The sequence below is a fragment of the Anastrepha obliqua genome, chromosome 2 (genome assembly GCF_027943255.1).
Source record: "Anastrepha obliqua isolate idAnaObli1 chromosome 2, idAnaObli1_1.0, whole genome shotgun sequence".
NCBI lineage: Eukaryota > Metazoa > Arthropoda > Insecta > Diptera > Tephritidae > Anastrepha > Anastrepha obliqua.
The window spans coordinates 60,192,836-60,219,474 of NC_072893.1; the positions used below are offsets into that span (position 1 = coordinate 60,192,836).

General features: G+C 34.6%; 1 protein-coding gene across 4 annotated transcripts in view; it reads left to right on the plus strand.

The window, feature by feature from the left end:
* The window catches only part of LOC129237193 (proline dehydrogenase 1, mitochondrial), a 57,937-nt gene that overhangs the window by 26,057 nt on the left and 5,241 nt on the right, over positions 1-26,639 (plus strand). For 2 of the 4 annotated variants that reach the window (XM_054871706.1, XM_054871708.1), the window contains exons 3-5: positions 11,217-11,338; positions 12,423-12,509; positions 12,577-12,758. In XM_054871706.1, the coding sequence (XP_054727681.1) occupies positions 11,217-11,338; positions 12,423-12,509; positions 12,577-12,758 (391 nt within the window). Of the gene's footprint in view, positions 1-11,216; positions 11,339-11,539; positions 11,662-12,422; positions 12,510-12,576; positions 12,759-26,639 lie in introns of all 4 variants that reach the window. The other 2 variants (XM_054871707.1, XM_054871710.1) reach the window with 1 other exon arrangement.

Sequence of the window (26,639 nt, forward strand, 5' to 3'; positions counted from 1 at the left end):
GCAGAAGCTGTAAGAGCCTTTCAGAGAAGGAGACTGTTGAGCACTTTTTATGTAAATGTCCGGGTTTGGCAGCTAGACGATTAAGGTTACTTGGTGCTACTTTCTTCGACAGCCTGGGGCAGTTCGCCCCATCAATACTCTCTACTATATCAACAGCTATGGCTAGCTGTAGATATCTGCCTGTTGGAGGTCTCATAATGGTATCAAATCGGCACTTCCATTTCACTTACCTACCTAGGCTGTGAAAATATTATCATTAAAGCGGGATCACGGAACTAGTGTAAAAGCGCAAATAGTGTAAAACTGTTTATGGTCGACTTTTAATTCCTGGGGGATGCTGCGACTATTAATATGCCGGTGAGCTTCGATTATTTCTGTGATTTTATCGACATTATCGACATTTTTTTTAACATCTAAAATGCCTGAACAGAATCGACGAAGTCAAAATGGCATGGAATTAGCTGTTACAGTATCGGCACCACAAACAGCATTCACAATTTTAGAGGTCTGGCTTGCATTTTTATATACGACGCATACATTCTTGAGTAGCGCTTAGATCAAACTTCTCCTCCAAAATGCATTGTATATACCTCTTAATGCTATAAATGAAGGGCATTGCAATTTTATGCCATTTTCGAACAGTAAACGATTTTTATGAGAAACATTTTGATTTGTTTCTTTTTTTCACTGTTTGATGTTTTTCCTGCAGGGTAGATTCAATGTCTATCGCAAACTATTTTGTTTGCCAGAACGTTGACGCGCTCATTCAACTTATGATTCACTACTAGTCTTTCACGTAATCGAGCTTATATAACTTGTTTTTCGCCCTTTTGTTCACTTAAGAAATTTTGTAACCACACGAAGAACCGGCAAGTTCATGTATGTAAAAATAAGACCGGTGTAGCCACATGAACCGATGCATATGAATATTTAACTGAAAAAGTGTGGTCAATCTGGCGTTTGGAATTTGAACTATCGATTTTTTTGACTTCAACAGTTAAAATACAGCTCGTGATATGTCAGAAATTTATTTTGTGGCTGGGCATTTACGAAACGGATAGGCACTAACCTTGTTTTTTTAAGCGCTTTTTTATAGGTGTTTAAAACTAAAGAGCAAAAAAACGCTCATTGGCAAGCGATGAAAAAGTTGATTTTATCCGCAAATATTTCATAAGCGCTTATGGAACTGTGCAGCACACGCAGATGCATATGCACGTTAATAAAAAATAGTTTAAAAAAACTAAAAAACACGCTTTTATTGCTAATCGAACTAAAAAGTAGAAAATAAATTTTAATGACAAAGGGACCTATGTATAATGAAGTAATAGCAAATCGAACGATCAGTCATAGTCAACTACCTCAGAACAGAATTATAACAAAAATTAAGATACAAATAGAGTAATTCAAATTAGAGTTAAAAGCGTGGGATGCTTGATATAGTAAATATTACAATCATTCTATTGGCAACTACCTATGTACAGAGGGTTATGAGTGTAGCAAAATACATTCCTCAGTAAAAAAAAGAAAATATTAATCCTGGCAATCCTAATAAGGATAATGGAAAACTTTTACCAAATTATTGCATTGTCATCGGTCCTTGATAGGTATGCAAAATTTCAAGTCGATCAGATTTTTAGAAGCCAGTGAAAATTAAGCTCAAAGATTCCGTTACATACATACATACATACATACAACCCGAGCTAATAAAAGTGTGTTAAAAAACACTGCTATTACTGCGCTGATAGCATTGAAATAAGCAGATTCGGTTATGAACTGTAAAACCTCTCCTAAACTTCTAGTAAAAAATCATATAGACGATGATACTGCAAATTCTTCAGTGCAAATTTATTTTTACGAAAATTAACGAATCTGTCCACTTGATTGCACCTGTTTATTATTCTATGAGATCAGCTAATCAGTCATCGGCCAAAAGTTATTTTGTGGTTGTCTGATGTCGATTGATGATATTTGTTGTAATCAATCAATGTAAAGGAAAAAATTTGTATTTACTTGAAATGTAAAGCTGCATACGGTATAATTGGCGATATAAACTGTATAACTCTCCGTTTCATTAATTTTAGCTGAGGTGTGAAGAGATAAGTAATTGAACACATTTACATATATATTATATGCATACATTATTATAAATCATTAAATATTGAGGTGTTTCATTGTGCTTTTTCACATTGGTGCGGCTGTGCAGTGCTTCCAGCCCTTTTCTCTTCGAAATCCTTCAATGCTTTTTTATATATAAAATGCGAAATTTATTGGAAGTGAAACTTCTTAACCGTCGATGGACGAGCGGGAATGGAGAGTAAAATTTCAAGGACATGCAACGTTTTGGGCATTTTCGTTCCGCGAGAGAGAAAAAATATATAACGCAGAGGAAAAGGAGAGAGAGAGCAATACCTTATATTTATCTTAGATACACTTTAGGCTATTTATTCTGAGTTGTTCCTTGTGGTTGCTAATTTCTTGTGAGAAATAACACTGCCTACTTTTTAGCGCTTATTTGCTGGTGTAAACTTGTGGGAAATATATTTTTGGTGCCTACTTTTTGGCGTTGTATTTTCTTGGTGCCTACTGTTTGGGGCGGTTTTTGGTCCCAATTTTTTTGGTGCCTACTTTTTGGCGCTTAATTCCGTTTCCTGGCTAGTGTTTGTGCGTACTATAAAGTGCTATCCATTCCGGCGTCGGATTTTTTGGTATTGCCGTGCGGTAATTTGTGCCGTTGCTACGGTCCTGGAATCGCTGCGTTTGTGTGGCTGATAAAAGCTCGGAGTAGTGCGCGTTCTTGCCACGGTTTGTGTCCGTCGTTTACCTACACCGGTCGACCCTTCCCCGTTTTTTGTAAATTTTGTCTATTTGTATTCTCTGCAATTGTTGTTAATTTATTTAGATATATATACTCTCTCTCTCTCTCTCATTCTCTCTCGGGTCTCACCCTCGTTCTTAGTCTGCCTTAAAAGTTTCACTTCTGCTACGCTACACGCACTGTATTTTTGTTTTTTTTTTATTTTTTTATATAAAGCTGCCTTAACTGTAACATGTTTATAATTAAAAAACACAAGGCTAAAAAAAGTCACGCACTGTATTTTTGTTTTTTTTTTATTTTTTTATATAAAGCTGCCTTAACTGTAAACATGTTTATAATTAAAAAACAAAAGGCTAAAAAAAGTCACTCCTGCATTTAAAGCTTATGATGAGAACATTTCAATGCTATTGAGAATTTGTTGATTGTTGTAAAATTTGGGGTCTCAGCCACTTTGGAGTGGAGGTAAATGCAAGAACGGATGAGTGTGCAAGGAAATGTCAGAGCTCGACCTTCAACGAGTGGTAGAGGACATAAGTCTTCTTCTAAACGAACTATACATTTCGCAGAAACCAATAAAAGATGGTCTCTGACATGGTTTCCAAAGCGTCCTGGCCAAAACTGAATTTTAAAAGGACAAAATTTCTGAACAGATCAACTACCAGCATCCTCACAGGTGTTACAGCGGGTCACTGTACTATTGGCACCCTATCCAGTAGAATGGGTGAACCTCACAATGACTTATGCAGGAGTTGTGGAGATGAAGAGGAAAATCATGAAAATCATTTGAATAACATCTTATTTCATGTTTATAAGTGAAGTTAACTATTAATATATATGCATTTATAATATAATATATCTCGGTGAAACACCAAAATTAATAAAAAATTTTTTCTTTTTTTACGGAACAAATGTTGGGACCGAACAGCAGATATTTTTTATAAGGAGTGTTTGGTGTTTCACCGAGATTCGAACCTACGTTCTCTCTGAATTCCGAATGGTAGTCACGCATCAATCGAGTCGGCTACGGCAGCCACCCTGTTAACTATTTATAACCTAACCGAACTGAATCCCAAAAACAGATCCTTGTAAAAAATCATGTGCCTTTGGAAGGCATTACTCTCTGAAACTACAAGGCCCTCCATTCGTGTGCAAACAACAAGGTGCACACCAGAAATAGGAGAAAGAATATGTATACATAAGTATCGTGCTTTAAGTTCTGTTACAAATTAGGTCTGTTCTAGATATGAAATTAAAATACTTCTTACACAAGCCTTCAAACCATTAGGACATCCATGAATACTGACGTCGCTACTCGAACCAAAGACGGTTTGAGACTCTTTAAATTTCTGTTTCCATGTTCTCCTAATCTGACCACAACCTGCATTGCAATGGATGCAGATCTGAACTTCCACACGATCAATCTTCTGCGGCTATGAACCCAGGAATATTGTTTTTCAGTCACTGTTGGGAGGCTTTTTGTCTTTTGGGCTGGAGCGGAATCTTGCTGGCAGATCCAACGCCCTACGTTGAAGCGAGTATTGTTCAACTGCTTCACCACGCCTTCTAAAACATCCTCCTGGTACAGTTTTGTCCCGGTCCCATCCCCTTTTTCGCAGAAATGAAGAGATGTAACGCCTTTATAAGACACTCTCTACAAAACCATTACGGAGGCTGGATAATGGGCACGCTGAGTCCCTGGGAAAATATTTTTGCGTCTTTAGAAGTTTTAGCATAGATTTTGTTGATTTGCTTATTAAAAACTTCTTCAACAGTGCAAATTTTCTCATATGTGAAAAGAATATTTTGATGGCCGTTGACCGCGTGCTTGCATCTGTCAAGTCTAATCTTCTCAAAAGATGACCAGTTGAGCGACCGAAGGCTTCCATGTAGAGATCATCTCTAATTAGTCTTGACATAGATCTGGTCAATACTTTCATTTCCCTGGACATGATTTTCTACTTTCTAAGAAGACTTCTGCGAATTCTTTCTCGAACTGCTTTTATGGCTGCACCGGTTCGAACAACACGAGGGCGACCATTTCTTTTTCTTTTTGTCACTTCAGACGTTTGGAAAAAACGATTGAGCGTGCGGACAACAAACATTCTCGAAATATTTAATTTTTTCACAATTCGTAAATCTCACTTACACTTTTACCACACTTAGGTAATGCAATCACTGCCATGGGATTATCCTTAGCTCCCCACTCCATTGTTAACAAGTGAAATTTGCCACGAAACTGAGTATAATTCCTGAGTAACAATGCATACGAACAAAAGAAGAAATAGCCAAACTTTTTTCTGCGAATTCGTTCTCGCCATATGCATTGTAAAATTTGTCTCAGAACTTATAGCAAGACTAAGTATATATGTATATATAAATATAACCCCAAACGATACATGTACCACCCTGTTCAATTGTCTTAGCCACGACAAGTGACTGACGCGGCTGAGACATAATAAAACGCTTGCAAACATTAAAATAAGCTCAAAGAATAAAAGAAAGCAAATCAGACAAGGCTTTATACATAGTAAAATTGTAAACTAATATATTTACTACTAGCAAACCCCGCCCCCTTCGCTGGGCACACTAAAATAGAATAGATATGGTTTAGAACAGAAAATATATGGTTTTCATATTATTTATTTCTTTATTCTTTATTCAATCGCTTTGGCATAAACAATATTTTTTGTTTTTCTATTTGTTTTTGAGTAAATATAAAATGCAAATTGAAAATCAGGAAAAAAGAAGATTGTTTTTAAATTTCAAATCAACGCAAATGAATAACTAAGAAACAACCGTCTTTTTCCTGATCATCCATGAATTTTTCGTTTCAATTTATATGTTTTATTAAGCATTGGAGCTTTTTTAACCATTATCCATTTATATTTTTCAAAAAAAAAAAAAAACGAAAAAAATTGTTTTTTCCACGAACACATAATTTCATTCGGATTTCACATTAAATTCTCAAATTTCGTAAGAAATTATTCACTGTTCCAAAATCCACTCCAAAAAAATTCACAAACAATTTTTACATGTTGCACTTACGCTTTTTCCTTATGGCATCCAAATCAGAAAGAAATATTGACACATTGTAACTCACACTGTCAATTTGACAGTTCAGTTCCGCCCCAAGCGTTAAAAAAGTAAGCGACATTATGGCTGGCTCAAAAGAACGCTGTACCCGTTGCCAGTGCTCCGAATTACAACCAAACTTTACGAAACCCATTTTCAATACTTACTTAACAATGTGCGTAAGTTTGGTTTAATTCGGTGCAAAGACACGGCGGGTCCGCGTTTTGGCATATATTTCGAGACCCTAGTCATCAATAGGTATGAAAATTACCCCGTATTAAAGCACTTATCAACAGCTTTCATTTGATATCCATATTGTACAAACACATTCTAGGGTCCACGTTTTGGTCTCTATCTCGAGACCCTAGTCACGGAGCGGATGGAAATACTCTGAACTAAAGCATTCACCAACAGCTTCCATTTGATACCCATATTGTACATACACATCCGAAGGTTACCCGGGTCCACGTTTTGACCTATATCGCGAGACCCTATCTACCAATAGGTATCCATACTATACGGAAACCATCTTCAATACCTCCTTAACAATGTGTGTAAGTTTGGTTTAATTCGGTGCAAAGACACGGCGGGTCCACGTTTTGGCATATATTTCCAGACCCTAGTCATCAATAGGTATGAAAATTACCCCGTATTAAAGCACTTATCAACAGCTTTCATTTGATACCCATATTGTACATACACATCCGAAGGTTACCCGGGTCCACGTTTTGACCTATATCTCGAGACCCTATCTACCAATAGGTATCCATACTATACGAAAACCATCTTCAATACCTACTTAACAATGTGTGTAAGTTTGGTTTAATTCGGTGCAAAGTCACGGCGGGTCCACGTTTTGGCATATATTTCGAGACCCTAGTCATCAATAGGTATGAAAATTATCCCGTATTAAAGCACTTATCAACAGCTTTCATTTGATATCCATATTGTACAAACACATTCTAGGGTCCACGTTTTGGTCTCTATCTCGAGACCCTAGTCACGGAGCGGATGGAAATACTCTGAACTAAAGCATTCACCAACAGCTTCCATTTGATACCCATATTGTACATACACATCCGAAGGTTACCCGGGTCCACGTTTTGACCTATATCGCGAGACCCTATCTACCAATAGGTATCCATACTATACGGAAACCATCTTCAATACCTCCTTAACAATGTGTGTAAGTTTGGTTTAATTCGGTTCAAAGACACGGCGGGTCCACGTTTTGGCATATATTTCCAGACCCTAGTCATCAATAGGTATGAAAATTACCCCGTATTAAAGCACTTATCAACAGCTTTCATTTGATACCCATATTGTACATATATAACCAAAGGTTACCCGGGTCCACGTTTTGACCTATATCTCGAGACCCCAGTCACGGAGCGGCATGAAAAATACTCTGTACTAAAGCATTCACCAACAGCTTCAATTTGATATCCATATTGTACAAACACATTCTAGGGTCCACGTTTTGGTCTCTGTCTCGAGACCCTAGTCACGGAGCGGCATGAAAGATACTCTGGACTAAAGCATTCACCAACAGCTTCCATTTGATACCCATATTGTACATACACATCCGAAGGTTACCCGGGTCCACGTTTTGACCTATATCTCGAGCCCTATTTCCAAAATAAAATATGATCCATGTTACTCGTGGATGATGTAGCTTTCGAATGGTGAAAGAATTTTTAAAATCGGTCCAGTAGTTTTTGAGCCTATTCGTAACAAACAAACAAACAAAGTTTTCCTCTTTATAATATTAGTATAGATAATGCATTCAGACAGAACGAAATTTTTACCTACATATTTCTCAGTAGTGCGACATGGATGACTATAATATTATCGGAATACTAACCGCTCTTAAATGTACTGCCAATTTTTTAAGCAGGATAATTCAAACTCGAAATTAAATTAAAACGAATTTGCTTCATTTCCTACAGCCACATTCATTAAAAAAGTAATACAAGGTGAAGTCCAAAATAAACAAGTCTGCAGTCATACAAATTGTTTGATGGCGCTATCTTTTTAATGAGTTAATGCGTTGGAAGTTACATCCATAGCTGACTTCCAGTGAAAGCTTGGTGATATTGGGCTCAGTGGATGCGAAGTTATTGCGTATAAAGTGTCAGTATATTTGCGTCATCGGTACAAAAATAAGTTTGTAAAACTTTTACCGAAACATTTGAATTGACGAAAAAAGTTTATGGCGATGATTGTCTATCTTGTGCCAGAGTTCTGGAGTGGTTTACACGTTTCAGAGATGGTTGACAATGAACATACGGGCCACCCAAAATCAGAAATCACCGAAAACTCCATCGAAATTGGTCGTAAATTTATCAAAAATGAACCGAAATCATAGTTGAAACTCGTGGAATCGGAGTTAAATGTCTCCAAAACATCGATTTATGGCTTTTTAACTGATCATTTTAACTTACGAAAAGTATGTGCACGCTTCATTCCGTACAAGTTAACTGAGGACCAAAAATTGATCAGAATTCAACATTCGAAAGACCTCTTTAAAGAGCCGAGAAAATACGAGAACTTCCTTTACAACATTGTAGCTGGTGATGAAACGTGGTATTCCCAACATGAACCTGAAACTAAGCGTCAAAGTGCCGAATGGAAGGAACCAGACGAGCCAAAAAATCGTATTTGGAGAATTCAAAAATCAAGTCGATACTCATTTGTTTTTACGATTCTAAGAGAATTATCCACAAGGAGTTCGTGCCAACGGGCAAAACCGTCAATGCAATTTTCTATCTTGGCGTTCTATCGCGAAGGAGGAAGCTGGTTCTTGTTGCATGATAATGCACCATCTCATCGATCCACTCTTGTGACTGATTTTTTGACTACAAATCACGTTTTAACCATCAATCACCCACCGTATTCGCCTAATATGGCTGCCTGCGACTTCTACCTATAGGGAAAATTACATTTGGCCATGAAAAATAAAGTTTTGCGTCCGTAGAGGTCATTCAAAAGGCTTGTACCAACATCCTGAAGGACATTCCTGTCAATGACCTGAAACACTCTTTCTAAAAGCTTTTAGATCGCGCAAAACAGTGTATCGAGGCCAGAGGGGACTATTTTGAATAAATAAACTCGAAGTTATCAGATCAAAGCCCCTATCGTTTTTATTTTAGCTCAGTCTTGTTTATTTTGGACTTCACCTTGTACTAACCGCTTTTAAATGTACTGCTACTTTTTAAAAAAGCGGATAATTCAAGTTCGAAATTCAATTAAAAATAATTTGCTTCATTTCCTACAGCCACATTCATTAAAAAAAGTTAAATGTTTTCAAGTATCATTCAAATGAAATAAAATACTGTTAAAATAAATATTTATATACAGTAGGTTCTGTTTTTATGCGGCTTTTTTTTATGCGGTTTTGAAATAGTGCGGTTTTTTTTTAAATTACAAAATGCATGTCGACCTATCGGGAATTGTACATATAAACAAGATTCTAAACCAGCTAAGCAAAAACCCATCACAGATTACATTAGAAATGCTAACCCTACAAGTATGGAAGATATATAAAGATATAATTTTCATAGATACAATATTTTTTTTTGCGATTTTATTTAATTATTTCAGATTCATGCGGTCTATGGAACGTATCTATAGTAATAATATGGGACTAGTGCCCTTTTTTATGCGATTTTATTACATTATTTCAGATTTATGCGGTTTTAGCATTTGAAACGTATCTATAGTTTTACTATAGAACTAGTAGCTTTTTTTATGCTGTTTTTTTTTATGCTGTTTCTTGCGGAACGTATCTACCGCATAAAAACAGAACCTACTGTATTTACTGCACAGCTGGATATCATTATTCACTTTGTCAATGCAGAAACCTGCCATGTTGCATATATTGGCTCACGTGAGTTAAAAATCTCTGCGCATATGCTGACGCAGACAATAGTAGAATTAACTTTGAAATCAGTCAACATTTACGCCTTAGCACGGGAAAAAGATATATAGTAACAGCAAACGTTCATATTAAAAAAATATCTGAAAACCTGAAAAATTAAATTCGGCGACATGACGTTTAAAGACCATTATTTGTTGTTTGCGAATTGGCATGGGTTGAATTTAGGTGAACGACTGCAGCCTTGACGTTCCGGCAGTCGCACGTACCAACAGATAGACAGTTAATTTATTCATCCCACCATCTGTATACTTTAGGTACTACTACTACATGTTTATGTACTTATGTTCGCCCGCAACTTTGCACACATTCCGACGTCAATTCTATGCAGTGAAAAAAGCAAAATATTTAAAACGAAAATAGATATAAAAAGCAAAAGTGCACACGATTTTCTTCTTAACTCACTTGCCTTTTACCTTAATAATGCTAGGGGACTGGCAAATGAGTGCGATATGTTTTTTCATGTGATACATCTTCGGTAAGTGTAAAATTTTGTCTACAAATCTTGAACAAAGCAATAGCCTAATGAACGAGAAAATCAAAGTTCATTAGCGTGAGCACCGTTTTCTATCCCCTCATTGCTCGGGTAAGAGGACATGTAGATTTTTAACAAATCTCCCCACTGCTCGATTGGGAGGAATGTTGTTTGTTCAGTAGGGGAAAGTAGGTTTTTCCATTACTATTATAGAGCAAGTCGGTAACATTCGGGTTCGAATATCTGTACATGAAATACCGTACGATAAAAAAAGTTATATAATAATAGTATTGCTAATAATAATATTTCTAATAGTATTTTTACCAAGAAAATACTTCTCATAAGCAACCATTTGCGGTTTGCAGTCCATTTAAAGCTGTTGGTGCCTCCGTTGGTGGAGCAACACTAAGACACACACCACAAATTGTAGGAGAAGCTTGGTCAAAGACCTAATAAAGGGTGTAGGGTCACTTATATATAATAAAGGGTGATCAGATTGGAGGCATATTTTTCAATAGGGCTTTTTTGGCAGATCACGCGTGACTACTGTACATCATTACACATTACATCACAAGATACCAACCGAAGTCCTCCGGGGTGTCATTCAAAATTGGTGTTTACGGATGGCCGAATTACGACGCAGTTACGACCAACACTTCAAAGGGATTATCTTTAAAAAATAAATTTCAAGAATGGATCCAAGCAAAAATAATAAAAATTGTGCAATCAGTTTGAATTTTCGTTGTTTTATTTATTTTATTTTACAACCCGATACCTCTGAATTGATCACCCTTTATAAAAGGGATTTATCTAGCTCATGAGATATATTAATAAATCGATTTAAAGTTATTAAAATACATTTCGTTTGCAATTTAATCGCACATTTGATTTTAATCCAAATATATGTACATCCACAGCTAATGAAGATCGCCAATACATTGCTCGGTGACAAGTTGTTTACAATGCTAATGAAAGCTACATTCTATGGTCATTTCGTAGCCGGTGAAGATCAAGTCAAAATCATCCCAACACTAGAAAGGTAAATTTTTAAACCAGAAAAAACTAACAAAACTCTTTTTTTATTATTTTTTCATATGTGCCAAATCCACACACCGCTACAACGATTTCAACGCAATCCTGTGCATACGCCTTAATACTCGTACATGCGATTGTTGTGCCACATCATGCTTCCTTCCACCTTTTGCTTCAAACTTTTGTGCTACGCTGCTGCTTTTCGTAGATAATGAAAATTACACGCGCTTTAATAGGTGACCGTCTCTTTGGATTACTGATGAAATCCACCTTTTATGGGCACTTTGTAGCGGGTGAAACCCGACGTACTATTGTTCCAACTCTAGAAAGGTTCATATGAATAATCAATAATTTAAGGTGTACTAAAAGTGTGCCTAATAATAACAAAGCATGTGGCATGATTTGAGCAATCAAAAAAACACAAGTTAACTAAAACTTTGTAATTGACATTTAAAAATTATTTAATCTTTGCATTGGATATTTTACACTCATACGTACATATGTACATACTAGCGCATATGTGTGTACAAAACCAAAAATATGACAACCTAAAGGGGTGTAATTTAACAAGAAAAAAGAAGAAAAAAAAACAAAAAATAACTAATAGCAACCATGAACATATGTGTACATTCATGTATATACACATACATATATACGTTTTATAAAATCGCCTACCTCCTACCACAATTGCATGTTTTATTGCTGAATGGTTACCATTAACTCAGTCATTATTCCCATTTTAATGACACAAATCTATTGAGGGTACATTTGTGAAGCGCACAATGTATGCACATAAATACCTACCTCTAGTCGTACAAACATATACTCGTACATAGAAAGTAGAATGTGTGCCAAGCGCAATCAGACCACCCGCAACTAATCCATTCATGCAAATATGCCACAGTGAGTAATTTGCAAACAAATGCCATGTAATGATGATCATTTCATTCATAGCTAAGTAGTAAAAAGAAATTAAAAAAAATGTTCTCTCACACAATAATCGATTCAACCAACACGCACATTTGCGCACCTGTCCATTCATGTATTTAAATCAAAATTTTACAATTACTGTTATATAAAAAAAATTCCAGATTACGTTCCTTTGGCGTCAAACCAATTCTTGATTATTCCGTGGAGGAGGATCTCTCACAGGAGGAGGCTGAGAAGCGTGAAGTTGAGTAAGTGACCATTTCGATGTTATGAATTTTTCATTGCCATTTATTTTTCTTTCTTTTTTTATCATAGATCTTCAGTTTCAAGTGCTGGGGACATCAAAGATGATGGTGCGATAGCGCAATACCACGTGGATAAGTCATTCGCCGACCGTCGTTACAAAGTGAGCAGTGCTAGGACCTATTTCTACTTGAATGAAGCTACATGTGAGCGTAATATGGAAATTTTCATGAAATGCTTGGAGGCCGTCTCAGGTAAATGAATAAAGTGGTCTGAGGATATGAGTTTTAAAAATATGTAATATTATTTTCTAAAATGTGTCCATAATTGTCTGACTGCCTGTTTTTAACAACAACAACAATCAAAATACAATTGTTTGCAAAATCGGTACGTCGCAGACAAAAGATATTAACTAACTGTATGGTTAGCAGTTTTGATAATTGCATACACTGAGTCAAAAAAGTTTTCGCACAACGAGTTTCTTAAAATCCATTCATCTATTCACAATGTTTGTCATGCGAATTAATATATCATTAAAATGTCATTTATACTATAAAAGAGTAGCAAATTTTAAAGTTTCAAGCATTACACAATATTAAAAAAATTCATAAAGTTTCCTACAAATTCTTGAACTTCTTACTCAAAAATTTTAAATCTTTTTCTGGTATGCAAGAAAATCATATCGCTGTAATTGTATTACAAAAGTTGCTTGCGTTAGATACCCGCTTTGCTAAAAAACCGATTTATCCAGGTTGTTGTTTATTGTAGCATCAATCGACTTTTAGAAAGATCTCAATTCAATTGGAGGACAAGATTTAAACCTGACATCCCCGCATTGATCAGACGAGTAGAGCCATAAAAGCTGTGTCTGAGCGAATGATCGGGGAAAGCACCAAACCTTTCCAAAAATTTGGCACTATATTCTTAAAAGCCTATACTTTGGAAATATCAAAAAAATTCTAGACCCTTAAATGGACTATAAAACTGCATACTCACAATTTTTCTAAAAATTCTGAATAAAAAGCTAGACATCTTATGTACTTTTTTTATTTGTGTAAATTTTATACAAAGTTTGGAGCTTTGAGTGTTTGTTTCAGAATGCACTATAATATTCTAAAAATATAAAATTATTAAATATAAAAAAAGTGAAAACTTGATAATTCGTCGCGCTCCTATTAGTTTGAACACAGTTGTATATGGTGGAATGTGTTATAGCGTAATTAATCTAGACTTAAACGTTACTTTACAAACTTAAGAGCAGCCTGCGAAATAGGAAACACGAGTTGTTGGTTTTGAATTCTTAAGTTACGTAAATTGAGAGCGGTGGGAAAGTTATGCTATCATGTAATTTTATTTTTTTTTTTAATTCAATATATTTTATATCTTATAAATATTTTGTATACATTTATTTGTTGTGGTATCTTTAAAAACTACTGCCACAACTGCATGTTGTAAAGTTATTAATTCCAGACTAATTATGAACGAAATATTTGCGATATATTTTTACATAATAAAAGTATTGTTTAGCGGAGGGAGAGCACGAGGCCAAGCTTAGAGTTAAGATCGATTTACAGGAGGTAGGGATTACTTTTTTGTTAGGAGTATTTATCGAACTCAAAGAAACTGAGAAGAATAACATATGAAAAAATTGGGTTCTCTTATTTATTGGGTTGGCAGATATCTTTTTAGAAAATCAAATACAATTTGCACATGGAACTAAATAACTTTATTCTGTAATGTATTGCCGATTTTGATCAATGACCTTTTGCCATTTTTCAGGCAGCATCATAATCCCACGTTCATAAAACTTCTGGTTTTTATTAGCAGAAAACTTAATCAGGTACGATTAGGCATCATCATCATTATTGAACATTATTGAACATCATCCCAGCCAAGCTCCAATAATTTTTGCCGAGTGGCCAAAGATGTGTGTGGCCTTGAATTATCATGTCGATTTATCAATTCTTTTCTTCAACTGCATTGTTTAATTTCGTTAGTTGTTCAATGTAGACATCAGAATTGATAGTTCGGTTGGGTGGTAAGAGTTCAAAGTAGACAATTCCTTTGTAATCCCTCCAAACTGATAACAAAACCTTCTTTTGATGAATATCAGCTTTTGATGTTTTTTGTGTTGGTTCACCTGGCCTGCTCCACGATCTTTTCCACTTGATATTGTTGTAAAAAACCCATTTCTCATCGCCAGTTATCAGTCGTTTTAAAAATTAATAATTTTCATTACGTTTCTTTAGCGAATCGCGTTCTTCCAGTTCGTGAGGAACCCATGTATCGAGTTTTTGAACATAGCCAATGCATGTATGTGATACATGAAGCTTCTCTGCAATCTCACGTATTGTACTGTGACGATCTTTGAGTAGGGCGTCATCAACTTCAACTAGACGACCGAAGTGTTTTTCGTTTTTGAGTGAAAAATCACCAGAACGAAATTTGGCAAACCAATTTTGACACTGCCGTTCTTTTAAGGCTTCGTCACCATAAACAGCACATAACTTGATATGAGCTTGCGGAAATAAAAAAGCAAAATATGACGAAAATATTCCTTTTGATTTTCCATTTTTCAAAGAACGCCAAACAAAAACTACGCAATCGATCAAAAAACTTGTTTAACTGATTGATGGCTGAATTGCCAACTATCAAATAACAAAATTTGTTTTACATTTGTACTACGTCTGCAAACCTAAAAATTCAACTGAAGCCATCTATGAGTGAAATTCGCAATTACTTAGTTTCCAACCAATATTTGATATGCAGCTGCATACGTAAGCTGATCTGGTAGCTTGAGCATATTAACGCTAAGTTTATGTCCAGAGTAATTACACTATTAGTCACAATAATTTAATGAGGCTTCTGAATGAAAAATTAACTATTCTATTTTTATGCAATGCAAACAAACCCTTCCCACAGATTTCAATACGACACAAACTGTTTTATTGCGACTACTTCAAAAATAGTTACAAATGACTAACAAGCAACTTAAATATAAAAACATTATAAAATTTTCACTCAACATAACATAAAGCTTTTTTATGGAAGTATGAGATCGCTAGGTTTAGTCTATCTGAGCCTTCGTATTAATCCATCGGTTTCAATTAAATTATATTGTTTTTCATTCATTTATTAGTATTTTTTATGGGCCACTGCAATCTTTGCGATTTCAGTGTTGACGGAGTTTATTTTAATGTCGCGCTCAACGGCGGAACTTCTGCAGTACCCATTAGAACAAAATCGAAAAATTTTAATCTCCTTTTATTTCGTGCTATAGGTTTGAGTAACATCCCATAAGGCTGAGAGATATTGCTTGTATATATAGTTTATCATAGTTGTGATATCCCAAGAAATTGTCTATCTTTATGAGGAAATAAAAAAATTTCTGCACAATGGAAGTGACTTTTACATGCATACATTTTTACTAACTATATTGTACAACAGAATCACGAAGCACCTCAGTTCCATGTGCTAAAAAATTCCATAAATTAGAAGTAAATATTCCAGTTAGACCAGGTCAATTATTGTAATTGCCAAATGACAGTTTTGTGGCTCCTTTGTGTGTAATTTAAAAATACTACTTTTTTTGAAGTCAAATTACAATTAAATCTCTGTGAACTAAATCGCCGTTACGAAATGAGGAAGTAGACGTTATTTTTAACATCAAGCTTTAATTTTCCAATCATATTGATTTCTTTGATCGATTTCATTAAAGGAATCCTCAGGCATTGAAGTCGCTTTATATTACCTTAGTGAGAAGCCGACTCGAGTATTGCTCATTAATATGGAACTCATACTACGAAATCCATTCTAAAAACATCGAAAGAGCATAAAAAATATTTATTTACCAAATCCGTTTTGAATAAGATTGATTGACCAAATAGTCCTCCTCATTATATCGATAGACGGAAATTGTTAGGCCTACAGTCATTACCTGATAGAAGAATTTACTTCTCATTAACTTTTCTTTTCAATTGTGTCAATGACAACATTAACTGCAACGAGTTGATCAAACCCTTCCAAGCTCATACCTCCCTCCATATTCTTAGACATAATCGTTTGTTTGTTCATTCAAATAACAAAACCAAAATTATTCAATGAATGAACCGGTCATGCGATGTGACCAATTGTGTAATAATTACAGCAATATTTTAGAATTTAATGTTACTATTATGCATTTTTGTTTTTTTATTTAGAGTAAAATGTGTTTAGATGCCTGCTTAATACGTTTACGTTTTCTTCGCTCAATAGGAAGTTTTTGATTTTTTTCCAAAAGCGACTATATTTTTTTGCCGCATCCTAACTAAATGGTGGCCAAGGCCCATTCATCAAAGGTGGTGGCACTAGACCAACCACAATATTTCGTACGTTTGATTGTCAAAGAAAAGTATTGGCAATGTAGAAAAAAAAGAATGAATTCGCTTTTCCTCATTCTGGGCTGACAGCCACATGGACACGGCGAAAGAAAAAAACAAATCAGCTGATTTACCGATACCACCTTTAATAGATTCGCCTTGATTGTGTCGCAAAAGCTACGTATTGAAGGCAAACTAGAAACACAGAATTGAATGTGTACACTAAATGATAAATAAACTTCCTTCGCAATAAAACAATACACATAAAAATATATTAGTGTGCGTATCGGTAAATTTTAAATATTTTGGCCACTTTTAAATTCAAAATTTTACTGAAAAGATTGCATCGAAATTTATTCCAATAGATGATGTGTATTTTAAGTTTTCAACAATAATTTCATAGATCCAGTCTAAAAAGTTGAACTCCTTTTGAAAGTATTTCTTTGGGTTTGTAAATTGAAACTTTCAGTAAATTTTTACCCTTTAAAAAAATGTGTGTTACTAATTAGTCAGAAAAATAAAAAATATTATCTCACAAAAACTTTAAAAAAAGTTTATGTGTGCACATTTTTCGGGAAAAACTTTTTGAAACCTGTTGCGACTTTCTGAAAGGTAATTCAATTTAGAAGAGACTGCATTTAATTTGATGTACTTCTTGGGACCTTCTAATTTAACAACACCCAACAAGGTGACGCAAAACCAATCATCCATTTTGTTTTTGAAAAACTCTTTTATTAAATTAAAAAAATTATTTTGAGTAATAGCAATCTTTATTTTGACATTTGCGCACATCATTGCTTGTCTGTTTGCATACTGCAGGTGTCTAGTTCTCAAGTGTTAAATATGATTGACACATGACGCCATTTAAACAAATTATAAATCTTCCTATAGCCTTCAAAAAAATTATTTTTATCGTGAATATATGGGGAAGAATTTTAATGCAGTAAAAAGTATTTGTTTCGTATCACTGAATAGAAAGTTATATTTGTCCAGAAATAAAATTATTTGTGCACTAGGCAGAGGTCAAAGATTAATTCAAATCGGGCATGGGTTAATTATTTTTAAAATCGATCATAGTTCTCGCATTTTTTCCTGAGTCTCTTTAATGTAATATATAATAAAAATGTATGCATAAAAGCCAAAATGGCTAAATTTTGCATTATCTAAATTAATTGCAATCTTATGGACAAGTTCATATGCATATCTGCCCTAGTAGTGGTACTGATTTAGCACACACGTAATTTGTTGTTGGTTATGATAAGCTTTCTGCTATAGGCTTTTACCATAAACGCATTGTAGGGTACATATAATATATGTTATATATAATTAATATACATATGTTTATAGGGGATACTGCTTTTATACTCTCTATACTCTCTTCGTTCTAATTCATTAATTGCCATATAATATGTGAATAGATACAAACACAGACGTTCAATATGTTAACAGTTTAACGGCTTCATTCCCCTTCATCAGAAGTCAATCAAACAAATAATTGGGGTATTGAATGAACTTCAATGGAAATTTTTTATTGTTGCCCCAAAGTTGCATAGAGATTAGTATTTTATATGTATGTATGTAAATATAAGTGGCGGCCGCCGTAGCCGAATAGGTTGGTGCGTGACTACCATTCGGAATTCACAAAGAAACCGTAGGTTCGAATCTCGGTGAAACACCCAAATTAAGAAAAACATTTTTCTAATAGCGGTCGCCTTTCGACAGGCAATGGCAAACATCCGAGTGTATTTCTGCCATGAAAAAGCTCCTCATAAAAATATCTGCCGTTCGGAGTCAGCTTGAAACTGTAGGTCCCTCCATTTGTGGAACAACATCAACACGCTAACCACAAATAGGAGGAGGAGTCGCCCAAACACCCAAAAAGGGTGTACGCGCGAATTATATATATATAATATATATATATATTAGGCCGGGTCGGTTTGTGGGGAAGCAAAAAAATCGCCCATTGCTCTGTGAAAATCATATTCTAGGAATCAAAATAAGAAACTTTGCCGAAGGAAGCATACCTCTAAAACGAATTCTGATGTCCACCAATTTGGGTCGAACTTTTAGTGTCTTTTGTGTGGAGGCAAAAAAATCGCCCATTGCTCTGTGAAAATCATATTCTAGGGATCAAAATAAGAAACTTTGCCGAAGGAACCATACCTCTAAAACGAATTCTGATGTCCCCCAATTTGGGTCGAACCTTTTAGTTTCTTTTCTCATGTAAAGGCCAAAAATGGTGATATTTTGAAATGATTGTATGGGGAACCCCCCAGGGGAGTTCCAGGGGGTGTGTCACTGGCATGGGTGGATCGGCCGTCCCAAGTTAGTGGGGGTCGGTCATACATTTGGACTCGATTGGAGCACTCTAAATGGGTCAAAGTGGGGTTTTTCGACGACTCAATGTAAATATAAGTATATGCATAATTATATTCGTTAATGATTAATGGGAAATATAGCAATCGATTATAACCGGACTATAATTTTTGTGTAATACCCAAATTTTTAAACAATGAGAAATACGAAAAGTAAATGCTAGTTAAAAGAAAGATGAAATGCAATAAATGTTTTAAACAATGAGAAATACTAAAAGTAGAAAAGTATTTAAATGCTATATTAGTTAAAAGAAAGATGAAATGCAATAAAAGTCTGTAAGTCCTTGTATATATTGAAATGCATTAGAAAGTTCTTAACATCTTAAGTATAATAATATTTTGCTTCATATTTGGCTTGAAATGCATACAGGGTCCGGCACGAGAATTGCAACCAATTAAGAAGGCAATAAATTTAGTTTAGAAAGCTACTTTTATTCAATTCAAAGTAAATAATCTGTGAAAATAATACAAAATTAAGAATAAATTTTGTTTTGCTAAATATGACCACCTTTTGCCTTGACGATGGCCTTGAGATGGTCCAGAACCGAATCACAAGCGGCCTGAATAAGACTTGCAGGTATTTTGGCCCACTCGCGGACAATGACTTTTTTCAGTGCCTCGGGACTGGTAAATCTTTCAGTTCAAACCTTGCTCTCCAAAGAGAATAAGCCATCGGATTCGCGTCTGGTGAATTTGAGAGCCATTGTGTTGACGTTGTGAAGTTCGGAGCGTTGGTTTTTAGCCATTCTTAGTTCACTCGAGCTTTGTGAGACGGTGCCGAGTCCTCTTGAAACGTACATGGTCTGCCACCAAAATGTTTGTCTGTCCACGGATTCAAAGGATTTGTTTACAAAAAAATCTTTTCTTCTACTCTGCTTTTTATTATTTTTCCTTTTTACTTTAATTTAACTTCACTTTTATTTTTTTTAACTGGCTATTTCAACACTATCTTCGCAGTTCTCGGACACAGTTCATCTACAATTGAAATTTATGATTATTAAAATTAAATTATATAGGGTGCCCGGTGACAGAAATAGGAACTGAAAGCTCAATCAAAAATAAGTTACTAATGACAAAAGTTTATTTCAAAATCTATTAGAGGGGAGGCAAGCGCGAGTTCTATTTTTTATTAATTATTTCCTCTAAATATTGACCCTTGCGTCGGATACACTCCTAGAATGTGGCTTCCGCACTGCGTGCCACTCGCTGGAGAAATGAAGTCGGACGCCATTAACCTTAAGAGCGATATTTTTCTTCATTGCTGAGATGGTCGCTGGTTTTGTTTCATAGCTTGTACCATCGAGGTATCTCAAAGAAAAAAGTGCATTGTCGTAAGATCGATCGACCTGGGTGGTCAGGATATGTTAATGAAACGATTTATCAGTTTGTTAGAAAAGAAGCCACGCAGTATCGTCATGGCCATATGCGGCGTTGCTGAAAGCATTCGTGGGTACTGAAGGTAAGATGATCTCCAAATACTCGTATTGACCTAAAATAATCATTCCGCATTCACCGATAAGAGACACCGCCCACGCAAATTACTTGTCCCTGACCATTTTCAAACAAATATGGTCCAATTATTTCACTGCTTGACAATGCACTCTAAACCGTCACTTTCGGACTGTGAAGTGGCTGTTAATGTTTTATCTAATAGTGGGTTGTGCCCTTTGTGACGAATATGACCAATTTTGCTTATTTATACTTCCATTGAAATGACATGAAAACTTCACTGCAAAATATAATATTTGCGTACGAAATCGATCCAACATTTTCTGGCAGAAATTTACACGCAAATTGTAATCGCTAAGCTTAAGTACTTGCACGATTTAAATATTTAAGGCGCGAAGTCTAAGATATTCCAAAATAGTTGTTGGTGCAGCTTTGTACCGACGAGTTCAATTTTTTCATTTGTTCTCGATGTCCAGCTAGGCCCCGTCGGGGGGCTGTTTGCCAGCGAACTTGTTACGCGGTACCTTAGCACCTATGAACAAATCAAATCTTCACTGGGGGCATCTCGTAAACGTCGAATATCGTAACGTCAACAAAATCTACGCACGAATCATTTGCCTTGAAATACCCTTCCATTGTGAACGCACGTTGTTCATCCGTTCACTGCGACATCGTGACTAAATAACAAGCACAAATAACGAACGAATGTGGTCCCCTCCCCGCTCACCCACTCAGTGGTTAGGAAGAAAGTTTAAATTTAAAACCTAATTCTGTCACGGAACACTCAGTATTTTTTTATCGATTAAGATGCAAATATCCTAATAGATGAAAAAATTAACTTGCACTACTCCGAAAATAAACATTTGATATAGTAACATCCGCCAAATGGGTTGTTGCTTAATAAAAACAAATTTACAGTGCCAATTAGTATTTTGCTAAGTTCGACCTCAACAAAAAATCAAATCTGATTTCTACGTACCTCCTATTTTTAAATTTAATAAAAAGTACTGCTGTGCTCAATGTTATATTAATAAAGAATGTAGACATGGATGTTTTAAATGCAATATAAAGGTGGCGCAAAATTAATCATCCAATTTTGTTTTTGAATTATTTTCTTACTAAATGAAAGAAATATAATTTTAACTGACGGCTATCTTTATTTTGACCTTTAGCGCTCCATTACTTGTCTGTTTATAATATCCGTTAAATGGTTGCCTCATAACTAACGACATTCGTTTATCCTTTTAGTGGAATTTTCGATGACTTTTCCGCATAATGACGACTCAATTACGTCAATGGCACATCGAATCTTGTCTTTCAGTTCAGAAAAGCGCTTTGATTTTTTGCATGCATCTCTTTCAGGAATAAAAGCCAAAGATAATATTCAACGGGATCAAATTTCGTGTTCTTAGTGACTACTTCAAGTCGCCGCCGTGCGACGTAAAGATATTTTTGAACCATAACCGTAAAATTCTCACCATTTACAATGTATTTTGAAAATTTAAGTCCCTGTTTGTCCATTTATACGAGTAGAAAACTCAAAAATTATTTATCCATATTTGTTGTATTCTATACAGCTGCGTAGTTTCATTGGGGTATGGAGCATAATTAAAAAAAAAACTCTACTTTTTTTTTGTGGAAGAGGGAATAGTCAAGCGGCAGTACTTTGCCAAACGCATTTAGTGTGTTTTTTGCAAAAAACTCTTATATACAAAGATTATTATGCTGCGAAACTCATTAATTAGCCTTCTGCAAATCTGGCTCTTTTCGGTGAATTTCGACAACTAAGAATTTTGTTCTTTGATTTCGGTATAACTTGAAAACAGAAAACAGGTAAAAAAGAGAAATGTTTTTATTACTTATTTTCCCTTTTGAAGTTTTTTTCGTTCCTTCCCTCCCTACTCATCCTGTTTATATGAGCACGGGTATGGAACTTTAAACAAAATGTGTGTTTTACAAATAAATATACAAATTTGAATACTCGCGTGTTCCTATTGAAAACCCATAAATTTTTTAGCACACAAAAATATGTAGGTATTCTTGCCAAAATCTTAAAAGTGGATACATATTTCATTATGTGTCGAAAATTTCGCTAAAAATAATTTTGTGTTGTTTGCATGATTTTGTTTATTAGGAAGCCTAAAAATTCTTTGTTGACAGATGCTAGTAGTTACAATACATACACATGAATATATCTACGTATGGGAGGTGTGCATACTAATGGCGCTAAAATAATTTATTCAGCTTAAAATTACTCTAGCAATTTATGTATATGGGCCTCAAATCTATTTGTGATGTACATATGACAAGGGCTTAGGTTAAAGATTCTTCGCATTCAAAATTGATTTAATTTTTTATTAAGACATATTCAATTGTAAATAAAATAATAATATGTGGTTTTATTAAACTTTGTATCGATCTTGTTGCGCTTCGTAAAAAGTAATTCATGCGGTTTGTGACAACAATTCGGTTTTTTTTATTGGTATGAAAAAAGGTATAATAATAATACGAAACATGCACGCAATTAACTTTGGTTTGTTACAAGGCAAAACATTGTCCGAAGCAATTCCTGACGAATACCGCACTTGGCGAAGCTCGAAACCGATTGAATTTGCAAAATGATCAGCGAAAGTTAATCAAGCGAAAAGCAAGCGAACGTCGTAACTTTGCATTTTAATTGTATGTAAAGGGTGGTAAAATTTCAAGTGCCGATGTTGAATGTGAACCACACCTAAACGTCAACGACACCGTTGGACTTCTTTCTTTGGGGTAATTTGAAAGAAAAGGATGAGATAATTCGGCACATTAACGGCATAGAACCTCAATTATGCCTCAGCGTCATCGAAAATTTGGACCATCGGATGGAGGTGTGCCGCCGAGTCCGCGACGGCCATTTGGCCAATATTTTGTTCCATACGTAATTGAACCATACCAATATTATCATAATAAAGAGAAATGACAATAATTTCCTAAAAAATTGTATTTTATTCAAAATCAACACCGGCCCTTAAAATTTAACCACTCTTTATATACAATAGTAAGGTAACGCTGAGGAGGCGTTCCCCTTCCTCTACTCCTATCAGTTTTAACCTTAACCTTTGGTATTAGGGAGATTTAGCTGTGCTACCGTTATTAAAAAAAACTTTATGTTCCAAGAAGAGAACTTCGAAATTCGAAAACAAATTATGCCCGAAACGAGCCAATTAATCGCGCTCTTAATGAGTTCAACCAGATCTCATTTCTAATCGAACTTGATCTTTGTCTAATGATGTTTTCATTAACCTTCTGAAATCTTGTATGTATATATATAATCTTATTTAATTTGTGTTATAATACGTTCACATATGCATTAATCACCTATAAATCCACCAAAATAATCTACCCGTTCACATATGGCAGATTACCTGCAAAATTGACAATCAGCTGTCAATACTGCTTTGAGAGGTTTTTCTTCATAGAAATTATATTGGTGGAATATTTCGGTGTTTTTGATTTCTTTAATTATTATTAACGATATGAAGAAAATACAAAGAGAAGGAATTGCTAATTTAATCGCGTAATTTACTGAGGTTGCAAAAAATTATGACAGGAATGCGCATGAGATATTCTATATTACATTTTATAATAAGTATAAGAGGACAAACCGTTTATGGGCAGACGATTTTTTCTGTAAAATGAATTCATAATTAATAATATTTAACAAAAATTTCATTAGAATTATATTTACAGACCTGTTTTCTTTGACGGCATCCATTTCATTTAGTTTTTATTTTGATGCTTCTCCTTACATTCGTAATAATAATTATTGATAACACAGAAAACCCAGGGTTGTATGTCAAAATGTCGTTATTATCTAGTACTATTTTATAATCTCAGATTTTGGAAGAGAAATTTTGTATGGGAAATCGCGTTTTTAATTACGGATTTTGAGTTTAGCGCGAAAAAGTAGATCATCTACTTATATATGAACGTATTATTAGTGGTCTGTAAGAATTTGTTGTTCACAGGCTTTATAAATAAATAAATAAGTAAATAAAAAAACATTCTTAGGGATAACACTAATGTTAAATCCTGCTTCATCGATGAATCTTTCATCTTTCATGCCCGAATATTATTCTCTATTTACTATCTGACCAGACGGGATCCATCCCCAATACTTTTTAAAAATGATATACCTATATTAGCATGGATCATTCTCCCCAAAAGAAAATCGATACTGTTCTTCCAACGGGTTAGACACGCCAAATATTGCTTGGGGAGAAAGAAACGTTTTTTTTTCTGGATAGATGGTTGTAGCGATCGATATCTCGTAAAGTATCGATCAAATAATTTAAAGTTTATGCTCGTTGTCAAGGTGACATTTCACGCTTAAAAAATCATTTCTTGTTTTTTTTGTTTGCTCTATTCAGTTATGAGTTACAGGGTTTTAATAATGGAAGTCAACAAACAGAAAACTCTGAATGGTGTTTATGATGCTTATGGTGTTTATAGTGTCGATACTGTAACAGTTAATTACGTGCAATTTTGGTTTCGTCGTTTCCGCACAGGCTTTTTTTATGTTAAAGAAAATGTCGATAAAATCGCAGAAATAATAGAAGTTTACCGGAATGTTAGTAGTTGTAGGATCGCCCAAGAGATAATAATCGACTATAAAACAGTTTCAAATTAATTGCGCAAAATTTGACGCAAAAATAATGGATTTTTTTCCGCACACTAATATTTCAAAAGGAATATTAAGTTTGCGTGAGCTAAATTCATTTGATTTTTCTTTTTTTTTAATTATTTTAAAATAAAATTAGTTTTCAAAAATTATTTTTCCAAAAATCCAACTCAGATGATAGAAGAGTTTAATAAAATAAATATATTTTTTTTTTTTTTTTGAAAAATGCTTTTACAATTAAGAGTTTAATTTTAAAAGGTTTAGTTTTAAAAGGTATAAAAATGTAGTATGTGATAATTTTTGGAAAATATATTTTTGAAAACTATCACTATTCTTAATCAAAATACGGCTCTTAACAACTATAAGTGAAAAATGGCATCACTTAAATATCTACGAAGAGGATGTCTACAGGAAAAATCCGCCAAACAGTTGATTTATGAACCCTCTAATTGTTGAGAACGTAGAGATATCGATGTTTACGGTTGTTCAGCAACACTTTGCACTACAGCAGCAATAATTTGAACAGAACGCCTAGTCTTTGGTCTGCCAGTCCTGTTTCTATCCTCGACAGAACCAGTTTCTTGAAATCTTTTCACCATTTTTTGAAATACCTACTCATACGGACGATTATTTCCACCATAAAATTTCCACCATAATAATAATTCCGGGGGAAGAACGGCAAATTATTTTGGTAACACACCCTAATGCATATATTTATATAGTGCGAACGAAAATATAATATAAAAAATACTTTGTAGAAACTGGATACCGAATATTAATGGCATTCACTGTACATGTTTTATCTACAAGTATAAAAAAATGACAATGAAGCCTTTATTGTTCCAATAAAATGAGCACTGAGTCGTAATGAACTATTTAACTCAGTCGCCTTGAATCCATTAATGGTGCTATATTTTTATAAAAAAACAATTATTTTAACTAACATAAAGAGCCAAAAAAACGTCGATAAGTTTGTATAGATTCCCTTTCACGTGATTTTGTTCCGTGCCAGTACGTGTAATGAAGCAGTTTTTTGTTTCTGAGAAGTTTTATAGGAAATGAAACATTACTTAGCGACCCATCGAATTTTGATTTTTTATTGTACAATCACGCTTTTTTCATTGCATGATTTAATCTTATTCCGAAATTGAATAGAATATTTTTTCGCTTAGTGCTATTTTTTTTTTTTATTTAATTTGAAGCCTGTTTTGCTATATCTCGTAATATGAAAAACAAGTATTTTGTACTATAACTTCCGAAAAGGTGAAACATTTTTATACAGAGGAATAGAAC